Here is a 12,231-nt window from a genome sequence, read left to right as displayed (position 1 = left end):
GGGTAGGAGGGGAAGGAAAGATCCACTTGTATCTCATACTGAGTTTGCAGTTGATCCCTTCCCATTGATTTCCTAGGGGGTTGAAGACACAGTGTTCTGTGACTTTCCCAAGACACACAATGCCCCCCTTTCCCTCATAAATTTGCTCTGGCATTTTATGAATTCTCAGTATCCACCAAATATTTCCACTTAGGTACCCATTCAAGCATAGCAACCCAATTCATTCAGTTCTATAAAACAGTATCTATATTATGTACATGTTTAATTATCGATAGGAAATAGAAAATTGAAATTTACAGTGATTGAGAAAGGGTCAGAAAATGGGATAGGAGAGTAATACTGTATAATCAGAATATCCTATTATCCTACCAGTCTCAATGACAGGATATTTCCTTTATTAGTTGAAATACAAAGAAGGCATAGGGGAGTCCCAGGAAAATAACACTATATATCAGAAAATTCAACGTGCTCCACCATCAGAATTTCCATCACACATTTAATTTCTTCTGTACAATTTTTATAAACTTGTTTTTCTTTTCAAAATCATCAGATTTCCAGATTAAATTCAGCACTACACAGTATGCCCTTAAAGTAAAATGAGGTTACCTGCTTTATTTGGATACCAAGTTCCCTTCCAGACAGCATTAAAATAAAGACGAGTAAGACTACACAGATAAAATCCAGTATAATTCAAATCCAACAATGAAAAATTTCCCCCATATTGTTGCAAAATTCTTTCTACTGAAATGCTTTGCTACAATAATAAAAAGCATACATTACATATAAAAGATACCAGTGTACTAAAAAGTGACAGAAGTGGACTAGCAAATCCTTCAAAGCACATTATATAAATGACTAGCATTTAAAAACATTTCTCCTATAAAATGTAGGTCATATACATTTATAAATTGGCGGTTTTATTTCTAAAGCAGTGATGTGTGTTCAAATAGTTAGCTGTTCTGTACAGTATATCTACTCACTTCAAACTACAATAGGTTTGTCTTTCTTTGTATTGAAGTTTAATAAGTTCATCTGATCACTGAGAAATCAAGCTTGAAAAATAAGTATCTAAAAATCAAAGTAGAAAGTTTAGAATTATTGAAATGTAGCTATGAAATATGAAGAGAACTATCTATTTCACAATGGAGCTGAAGTCACCTCAAAACTTACGGGCTTGAATCTAAAACAGAAACAAATATTAAAATCCAAAGCAAACCACAAAGTTAGGTAGCAGTACAGAAGCAGGAAAACAAACAAACATCAACAAAAAAAACCATCCCTTCCTTCAGTGTGATGGGCACTAAGTTTTGCGGTCTTCCTCCATCTTGCAGAAGAGTGGTAAGGCCATTCAATGCTTAGTGAAAGTGAGTACAGATGAAGTCAGATTTAGCCTGTCTCCTCTGCAACTTCAATGATGCTGTGTAAACAGTGTTAAGTTCCAATAGGAGGAACAATGGAATTTGCTTATAAAAACTGATTAAAGGTAATCATTATTAAATGAAGAAAGGATAATTAATAACTCTGAAATGTTTTTAGAACTTTCCTGATGCTACTTGTAAAGTTAGCACTGCTATGTATTATTGCTTACATACAGTACAACATCATATGCCTTCTAACATAAAGCAGTACTGTGATTTGTTTGTACATATTTACAGATTCTTAAAAACAAGCTGTAAAAACATTACATACTTTCAGACAATACAAATTAGCACATTGGTACTCACTTCAAAACAAATGGAATGCATAACATTAATAAACATCATAAAGGAAGACTCACATAAAAGTCCTTGATTGTCAAGACACATTTATATATAAACTCTAACTGTGCAGAATTAAAGATTCAATCATAGGTACATCCTTATTTGATGAACCATATTTACAGCATGGTATTGCATAAAAAAATAAAATAATGTTTACAGGGTTTTACTTTTTTATCCATTGGATTAAAGAAAGCAACAAACATAACAAGAAATGTTTGTCTGCTTTAGTTTGTTTCCTACCAAAGTTTAAGTGAAAAAAGGAAACATACGGTTTTTATTTGCAGAATACAGCAAAAACAACTGGAAAATTATTTCCCTGAAATAAAGCAATTTGAAACGGAAAAGGCTTAAATTAACTTGCAGACTCAAGAAATTTCTCAATGATTATAATAGTGCTTCTTCAAGTAAATATACCGTGAAAAACTGAGTTCTAGTTTAAAATGATCTAAGTCAAAAATGTAGTACTACAGAAATGCCTACTTTTAAAGTCTCCTGGCTTTTTTTTTTTTTTTTTTTTAAACAGCCCTTTAAAAACCCAAATTAATAAAATGAAAGAAGTGGCAAAAGATTTAACCTAGCTGGCACTTTGCAAGTGTCTCATCTGTGGAAGGAAAGAAAGCCTGCCCTGAGCATAATGTGCCTCTTCTGCCTCTCAAGAGAGAAAACGACCCGACTGCTGGCATCTTCAGCCAGAGCCAAAGATGGATTTTTACCTTATCAAGTAGAACATTTGCATGTAGACGCCAAAATTTAAGAGCCACTCAAATTTTGCAAACCAAATGAAATGTGTGCAATAAGAATTTAAGTTTTTTTAACATAACCTTTTAGATGTTCAAGAGATATTGCCTCATCTAATGTGATGTTTCCAATCTCCAAACATGAGTAGGTCCCAAGTGAAAAGGCACATCTCACATTGAACAAGTTTAAGGGCGTATGAGCATGTTTTTACATAACAATTTGCTTGCTGAGACAAATGAGAAACATGAATTGCAAAAGGATATCTTATATTCTCCAAGTTTTGATCTAAAGCAGCACTTAAGGCTACTTATTTTCTCTATTAATGCCCAGATAGAAACTAAGTAACTTTCTGAACCAAAGTGGGGGAACCCAAAACTGTTGAGATGTTTATCATATGATGATAATACAAAGTAACTCTGGTAGGCATTTAGAATTTCACAGTAAGAGACTGATGACTATACTTAAATGGTAAGTCAATAAGTTATGCTGGCTAAGTATCACTTATCTCAAAAATCTCAAAAACGCTTATAACCTGTTAGAAAAGTCTGCCATTATGTAGATTAAAGAAATGTGTTGATGACAGAAATGCAACACCTGAAATTCTGCTTGTGTAACTACTATTTTCGAAGGCCTTTTACTAAGTTTACCCTAACTGTTCATCAATACAGTCACATTCTAAAACTGTGCTGGTGATGTAAAAACAAAAAACTTTACACTGTATCAAGAACTCCATCAGGTTCTCAATGGAACAAAATTTTTGATCAGGCTCAAAAGAAAAAAAAAATCGACTCCAGAAATAAATTCCTAGCTCATCAAAAATACTATAAGAAAAATACAAACGTTTATCTAGCATGAGCACAGTTCCATTTTTAACATCTTGCCTGAATGAAGCCTTCTTGCAATTATGTGATGCACAACACAACACACACTAATCTTAAGAGTCAATAATGGCAGAACTTAAATATTTACTTCAAAGAAATCTATAACTCTTGAAAAATTTGACAGAAAAGAAAGCTGTCAAATGGGAAAACTAGCATTTCAAGCAAAGTTTAATAACCAAAGTGTAGAGGAAACCCACATTAAACATAATTTATATTCTTTATCATAAAAACACCAATATATTCAAAATAAATGAATATAAGTGATGGATGTTAAGGATAGATATTTCTTTGTTCCCTTTCTTTATGAGAACAGTCTTGGGACAACATTAAATAAAAAAAAATAATTTAAATGGATAACATATTCTACATTGAAACAAAGAATGCGATCTATAGGGCCAAGATAAAAGTTAAAATGGAAATTAACAACAATAAAGTTTCATCTTCTAAGGGTATTAATTTTAGATTATCACTTGGTGCTATATGAGTATGTGCATTGTGACTAAGATGGCGGAAATTTAAAATACAAAAAGATGGAAGAAATTAAAGAGAATAATAGAATTAATATAACTAATGTTATTTTTGAAAAATCAAAACTGTCCAATATGTAACTCAAACCATCATTCTTCAGAAAAGTGTGTATGTATATATATATAAAAGCACTATTTATTGTACCATGCTGTATTATTTTAAGACAAAGTATTAAAAAAAAAAAAAAAAAACATTCATGGTATAAGGATAAAGTCTGTAGTTTATTTAGATTTTGAAATGCAACAAAAATTTCCGATCACTTATCTAGCTGAAAAAGAAACTGTAGTTACTGGAATTAGTAAACACTTTTGGTTTGTAAAATTGTAATGAGCAGTGTTCATTAAAAAATAACTCAAGATAAAATAAGCAATTAAAATGCCCATTTCTTTAGTTTCTCTGGATACTGTTTAATTATCCAATCTATCAAGAGTCTAGAAAGAGAAGGATTAAACCAGGTTTTACAGTTCCAAAGATACCCAATTTTCTTTTATTGCCAAAAATTAAAACGGTCAATTATGAGATGATTATGACACAACCATATCAAACCTAAAAATCTAAAATATTTTTTACTTTGAGAAATCAAAAATACCAAATAGATTCTAAGTGCTCTATGTTAACTGAAGTGTATATGTAAAGTAAAATACAATTAAGCTTTAAAATGTGGAATATACATTTTGTGTAAGCATTATGTTCTTGGGAATGTAATCTACAGAATATTATTTTACTAAAACTTCAAAACCTTGATACCTGCACATGAAAAATCATAAAAAATATCTAGGTACAACTGTACAAAGAAACTGACACCAATATGCATACCTCCACTGGGAAGTGAATGCTTCAACAGATGTGTATTTTGGTAAAAGTTTTGAAAGTATGCATATTTTAAAAGTAATTAGGCTTTTAAATAGTGAAGTCTTAGACTATCAGATTTTTATTACTTTTTTTCTTCAAAAAACACATGTCAATATAATGCAAAATGAAACTCAAGGGTATATGGCATATCATTCTTTTTAAAAAGTGGTTTCTTGGTTTCTTTTTTTTCCTCCTATAGGACATACTAATTTATTTAAGCCAAAATCTCTTGACATTTAAACTTTTAAGTTCACTCTGTAAAGTATACTCAGATTCCCTGCTGAAGTGCAATGACTATGCTGAAAAACTTAGAAATAGTATGACTAAATTTCACACAATTACTAATCTCCTAAGAATGTACAATGTTATCAGTTAGGAAACAATTGTGCGAAAGTCTTTTTTTTTTTTTCCTTTTTAACTTGGTGTAGGTGGAATAGCAAGTTTCTGATCTAAAACAAGTAATGCGTTGCTTCTATGAAGGTGACAACATGTAAGGCAGTTCAAAGAATGCTGACTAACCAAACAAAATGCAGTTATTGGATTATCTTGCTATTCATACCAGCTTAACTTGTTATAACGCATTGCTCTTAAATCTGTACAGCACTCCATTTTACACAGAGTAACCCCTCTCTTGATTAATCTGTTCTAAAGTGCCAGTATTATTTACATATTTTTTTTTTTAGCCAAAAGTCTGGCCAGTTGTGGCATCAGGTGATGATGTCATCCCAGCTCTATTATCATTTACATTCACCAAGGGAAATTCTGAAAATTCAGCACTTGTCCCTGGTCCCCGAAGGTTCACCTGTCCATTGGCAGTGCTAAATTGAGTTGCTATCCCAGCTCTTGATCCATGATATGGAGCACGAAAAGGCTGTTCAAAAGAGCTCATTTGGTAAGCTTGGTGGACAGGCTGAGCCTCAGCTTTCTTCTGAGAAGTCACTTGATCCAAAAAGTCCTGTGTTGATGTGGTAGAAGCATGGTTTGTCTCATCACCTGAAAAGGGAAACGAGTGCTGTGAGTCACCAACTATTAGTCCAAAGTGGGACTTATCTGGAGTTGTTCTTAGTGGAGAATTCATTCCTGATCGAAAGCTATTGATGGGCATGGCTGCATAGACTTGCTTGTCTATGGAAGAGAATGCTGGCTGATTTGGAAGGGTCTGGTTATCAGTCACAAAGTTAAGGCTCGGGCTATTCAAATAGGCATCATTTTGGCTAGTTCTGTCCAAAGCCTGCTGCAGGTACTTTGAGTATTCCTGCAACATGTTGGCTTTATCTGAGGAGGATGCTTGGGAGCTTGATCCAACATTCTCTGACTGGGTGACCTCAGGTACTTCTGAAGAATTTATTGATATGCTAGAAGTCACTTCTGTGTCCGCAACACTGAATGATATCTCATGCTGTCCATTAGCTTTATGGGAATAATGATCCAACAGAGTCTGCAGTACCTCATCTGGAATAACATTTTTGTCATGATTACTCTTAATCTCCACATTCAGTGCCTGTGAATCTAATATGGATGCTGTAGTACTTTCATCAATGACACTTGCCACAGCTGCCTGTGTTACAGAGGGCTGAGAAGCTATAGTACCGACATTTAACGCATACTCCCTGCTGTTGTTACTTGCTGCTTGAAGATACCGTTTCTTCTTCAAAAACTGCATGGCATCATCATAATTAGTACTACTATGCACAGGTTTACTGGGTCCCTCTTGCAAATTATCAACCTGATCAATGTCAGCATTGCCTTCTGAGTCCAGTAAAGCTTGTTTATCCACAAGTTCAAATGCATACTTTGAAACTTTGCTCTCTTCATATGTGGATAAAGGTGAAATTGTTTGATTTTGCTCCAGTGGCTGTTTCAGACTTCTCTTACTATTTATTTTTTTAAGAACCAACTTAGGTGGGTGTATTTCTCCTGATGCATTTTCTAAATGCGATCCCCCAACTGAAGAATGTGGCATTTCAACAGCATATTCTGCTACCATATACTCATCTTTTACTTTAGTACTTGAAGAATAAAGAGGCAAGTAATCGTTCTTGTCTTTCTTCAGATCAGCTTTGTCCAAAGCACTCTCTTTGTCCATTCCAGATGATTTCTTCTCAGTTTTCTGCCTTTTCTTTTTTGGCAGTGAGTTATCTTTTGGTGATGTTGAAAAGCCAGAATCTTCCTCAGATGTCAGAAGGCCACCTTTGATGGCACATCTGTTTAGTTTTTTGTCATGATTTTCATGGCACATACGTTTATGTTTCAATACACGATCTGTTCTGGAAAAATACTGCCGAATTCAGAGGTTGGTAGTGGGTTTTTTGTTTTTGTTTGTTTGTGTTTTGGGTCAATAAAGAAAAAAAAGAAAAAAAGAAACAAAACAATTAGTATAAAGATATATAATAATATAAATAACTCCAAACAAATTAAGAGCCAATTTCTGATTATAAATCTAATAAATAAGAGTTAGAAAGTTCCTCAAACACTTCTAGTAGTAAATAATATTTTCTAATTAGAATCATTTCATAGTTTAATTAGGATAGAAGGATTTCAAACCTCCTCTCTTACCTGTAAACAGTATTCACACTGGTAAGGTTTTTCTCCACTGTGAGTTCTCTTATGCCTTTCCATATGATATTTTTGTATGAATCTCATACCACATTCATCACAGCGAAATGGTTTTTCACCTAGTATATGATACAGAAAGTTTAAAACAAAACAAATATTGTAAAATAATGACTTACTTTGCCATAATAATCTCTAAAATAAATGGCTTTTGAACATTATAATTTGCTCATTTTAAACAACAAAATGTCTCCCCTATACTAAGTATATCTTCCAATTTAATTTGTTAAGTATATTTTGCTTTATAAAAACGAAAAGGATTAGGATATGCCACTGGGAAGAAAAGGCTGAATGCAGGCGCACTAAATTTTCCAGCCTTTCTGTTAAGTGTGTGCATAACATACTCTTTCCATGGAAACTAGTGGTACCAGGAATTTACAGTAATATGAACACTGTTTCAGTAGAATAGCTGAGGTTCCTAATCTTTTTTTCAATCGTACAAAACACTACTTTAGAACATTTTGTTGGGAAAAAAAAAAAAGTGACCCCTATGTAGTCCAACACAATTCTTGGGTATAGCTTTTTAACTCAATTTCTTTTTAAAATATTTGTAATTGAATGAAACCTAAATCCTAGGAAAATATTCTTAAAAATCTAATTTACCAAAACACAACAAGACGGTGCTGGCCAGTCAGCTCACTTGGCTAGAGCATGGTGCTGATAACACCAAGGTCAAGGGTTCTGATCTGCAGACTGGCCAACTGCCAAAAAAAACAAACAAACAAAACATAGAAAGAGCTTAAATTGGACTAAGTTTCAAAAGTAAGGTTCGTTTATATTGATTTTCTTTTTCTCAACTCAAACCAGCATTTCTCATGTCATTTGAGGAATGAATTAAACTGAAAACTGTTAATCAGACACACAACTGCATTTTTTTTTTTTTTAATCCTTTAAGAACTTTTTAGCTAAAAGGAACCATTACTATAAAGCTCTAAAACAGTTTTTACTGGTAAAACCACACTCCAAGTAAACAGAAGGGTGTGACGAGAAATCACCTTGAATAATGCCTGTTTGAGAAGCTGCTGTTTCTACCTTTCAAACATTCAACAAAATTTTACTGAATACTGCTCTTCTATCCATAGCCTTGCTATAGGAGGTAAAAGTATAAGACACACTACCTGTCTTCAAAAAGTTTATAATTGGGAAAATACGATACGCACATTATAAAAAGACAACTAACAAAACTATGTCCAGCTCTGGTTTACTTTTACAACTTTATGTCACACTATTCTTAACCCTTTCCTTCAGCCAAACCAAAATACCTACCATCCCATGCTTTCCTATTTTTGCCTTGATAATGCTGCTCCTTCAGTCAGAACACCCACCTCTGGGTATTCAGACACTACATTCCTTCAAGACCCAACCCCATCTCCTTTGGGATACTTTGCCCTATTCTTCCAGGGAGAAAGGTGTCTTTATCTTCTTTGAATTTCCACAGAACTCCATCTGTACCTCTAGTATAGATAGCACTTATTGTTTTCAACTCAATAATTATTTGTATATCTCTATTCTACTAGATTACATTTCTTTAGGTCAGAATAGAAGGCCTAAATAATACTGATGTAGCTTAAAGTACCTTGTGCAATTTTTAATTGTCAAATGAGTGGCATAAATAACGATGATTACAGTGGATTATTAGTGGGAAAAATGTTACTATGAGCTTCTAGGATTTGGAAAAGCTTCTCTGAAGTGCTGGAATCTAAGTTGAGTAGCACTTAGATTGTGTGTGATTAAAGCCAAGGAAAGAAAACTGGGAGTGGGGTGGTGGGGTGGTAACACAGCAAATAAGTATTTAGATACTGTAAGATTTCCAAGAGAAATGATGTCTAAGAAGAGAATTTAATTTGGCAACAAGTAAATTATTTAAAACTTTCAAAAATGTGATTTCCATAATTGCTATAGAGTTATCAAATTTTAGGGCTGAAGAAACTTTGCAGTGGCTTTCAAACTATGTTCCTGGGGGGTTTACAAAGGCCCCCAAGGGCTGCTGCTGGTGTGGTAAAAGGCTCAAAGCTTGCCACCCAAAATTCAGTACAGAATAGCCCACTTTTATATGCAGGGGCTCTTAGTAAGGGTTCAGAGGCTAGAAAGATAGCTTGACACACCGAATCTAGACCAATTAACTCATTTTACAGAAAAGAAATACTGAAGTCCAGAAAAATTAAGGCACTTGGCCTTCACTTGGGTTAATGAGTAACTAACTAACTAATGAAGCCATAGAAGCTGGGAGAGAAGACCACTTATTTAGGAACTCCGAGAAATGAGAAAAAGGAGATGAGAAGTAATAGGTAGGAGGCAATCCATTCAAGAATAAGTATCGTTAAGGATGGGAAGACTGAATTGTTTGAAGGTAGAGGAGCTGGTGAAGAAGAGAAACTGAATATGAAAACTGAACTAAAATTGAAATAGATTATGATAACGAATAACCAAAAGAACAAGTTCCCGGAGGAACCAGGATGAAAAAGGAAAGAGTACAGGTAACGTTGTTGGTAAGAAGTAAGAGCAGATGTACATTTTGAAATAGAGAATGTGCACCTATTAGAGAATAGAGGTCATTAAGGTCAGAAGTTAAAGTCATTTATCAAAAGTGACAAAGACTAAAAGAGAAAATTAGCATTATTCACAACAGCCAAAAGGTGGAAGCAAACCAAGTATCCATCTATAGATGGATAGAAAAGTGTGATATATACAAGCAATGGAATATTATTCTGCTATAAATGAAATCTAGATACATACTACGACATGGATGAACTTTGAAGACATTATGCTGACTGAAAGAAGCCAGATACAAAAGGACAAATGTGGAATGATTCCAGTTCTATGAAGTATTTAGAATAGGCAAATTCAGAGAGACAGAAAAAATTCAAGTAGAACGGTGGTTATCAGGACTGGGAGAGAGAGGTAAGGGGGGGGTTATTGCTTAATGGTTACAGAGTTTCTGTTTGGTTACACAACATTGTTAATTGTATTTAATACCACTAAATTGTACACTTAAAAATGATTATAATAATAAACTTCATGGTATGGTTTCTAAAAAACTGAAAAGACAAATCCACATAATGGGACAGAATATTTGCAAATCATATATGTGTGTATCCAGAATATAAAAAGAGTTCTTATGACTCAACAGTAAAAAAAACAAATAACCTAATTTAAAATGGGCAATAGATCTCAATGGACATTTCTCCAAGGCAAATATACAAATGACCAATCAGCACATGAAAAGGTCTTTAGAGAAACGTACATCAAAACCACAATGAGATAAGACTTCCCATGACAAGGGTAGCTAAAATAAAAAAGAAATACAACACGTGTTAGTACGGATTTAGAGAAATTGAAACCCTCATACGTGGCTAGTAGAATTGTAAAACAGTGCAACTGCTTTTGAAAATAGTTTTGCAGACCATCAAAATGTTAAACACAGAGTTACCATATGACCTAGCAATTCTACTAAGTATATACTCAAGCGGACTAAAAAGGTTAAGTCCACACAAAAACTTGTTCATGAGTATTCACAGCAGCATTATTGACAATAACCAAAAAGCAGAAACAATCCAATGTCCATCAACTGATTAAAGAGTGAAAATGTGGTATATCCATGTATGAAATATTATTCAGCTATAAAAAAGAATAAAGTACACGATACAACATGTCCAGAACAAGCAAAATTCAATAGTGACAGAAAGATTAATGGCTGCCTGGAGCTAGGAGGGAGTGGGGAATGAGTGACTGCTAATGGGTATGGGTTTTCTTTTTGGGGTGATAAAAATGTTCTAAAAATTACATAGTGGTGATAGTACTCTCTGTGAACATGCTAAAAACTATTAAACTGTACTTTAAATGGGTGGATTTTTTGATATTATATCTCAAAAAGGTGTTATTTAAAAATTACTGCATGGTAACACCGTTGACACCGTGTGAAGTGAATGACAACTGATTTCTTCTGTTAAGGAGCTCAAAATTAAACTCAAATTAACTGAAGAAAATCCATGTTTAAATTACCTGCTACATTCTATTAGATGATTAAGAATTATGGTTTATTTAACTAGAAACATTAAGAAATTTCCTTTAACAAAAAAGTACTAGATGGGCTGGCCCGTGGCTCACTCGGGAGAGTGTGGTGCTGACAACACCAAGTCAAGGGTTAAGATCCCCTTACCAGTCATCTTTAAAAAAAAAAAAAAAAAAAAAAAAAGTACTAGGAACATTAATGCCTTAAAAGCAATTTGTACAAATCTTCCTTTGTTGCTAAAAACAACCCTTCACAGCAAAAAATAAGTAGAAACTAAAACTAAACTGAATAGAACAATTATGATGGCTAAGTCAGCCAAAAGATGAATGCAAAGATGAATTCACATTCCATAGTCATTTATTATTTTTTTATTACCCACTGTTGTTATTCTTATTTCTATTCCTTTCTGGTGTTTTTTTTTTCCCCCCTCTCTCTTTTAGTATGTACAGTCCCTCAGTATGGTATCCAAGTGGGATTGGTTCCAGGACCACATCCAGATACCAAAAATCTGTGGATACACAAGTCCCTTACATAAAATGGGTTAGTATCTGCATATAACCTATGCGCATACTCCCGTATACTTTAAATCACCTGTAGATCACTTATAATACCTAACACAATGTCAATGCTATGTAAATAGTTGTTATACTGTATTTTTTAATTTGCATTGTTTTAATTTGTTGCATTGTTCTTTTTTATTTTATTTTTCCTGAATATTTTCGACCTGTGATTGGTTGAATCCATGGATGCAGAACCCTCAGGTTTTTACAAGCAGAGTTAAAAACTGTCCCATTTTTACTCTTTTTTCATACTTTTTCTCTCTCCCATTTTTATTTATATTCTTCTC

At 33.6% G+C, this 12,231-nt stretch overlaps 1 protein-coding gene across 2 annotated transcripts in view; it reads right to left on the bottom strand.

Annotated features, from left to right (window-relative positions):
- Positions 1-4,574: 4,574 nt before the first annotated feature.
- ZNF148 (zinc finger protein 148) overlaps positions 4,575-12,231 on the bottom strand; it is a 104,577-nt gene continuing 96,920 nt past the window's right edge. For both annotated transcript variants that reach the window (XM_063100920.1, XM_063100929.1), the window contains exons 8-9: positions 7,316-7,434; positions 4,575-7,037 (exon numbers count right to left, since the gene is read on the bottom strand). In XM_063100920.1, coding sequence (XP_062956990.1) covers positions 5,439-7,037; positions 7,316-7,434 — 1,718 coding nt within the window. In that variant the 3' untranslated portion in view covers positions 4,575-5,438. The remainder of the gene's footprint in view (positions 7,038-7,315; positions 7,435-12,231) is intronic.

The sequence above is a fragment of the Cynocephalus volans genome, chromosome 1, assembly GCF_027409185.1.
Source record: "Cynocephalus volans isolate mCynVol1 chromosome 1, mCynVol1.pri, whole genome shotgun sequence".
Lineage (NCBI taxonomy): Eukaryota > Metazoa > Chordata > Mammalia > Dermoptera > Cynocephalidae > Cynocephalus > Cynocephalus volans.
The sequence above is the reverse complement of the archived record's forward strand: the minus strand, read 5'-3'. Positions and strand labels throughout refer to the sequence as shown.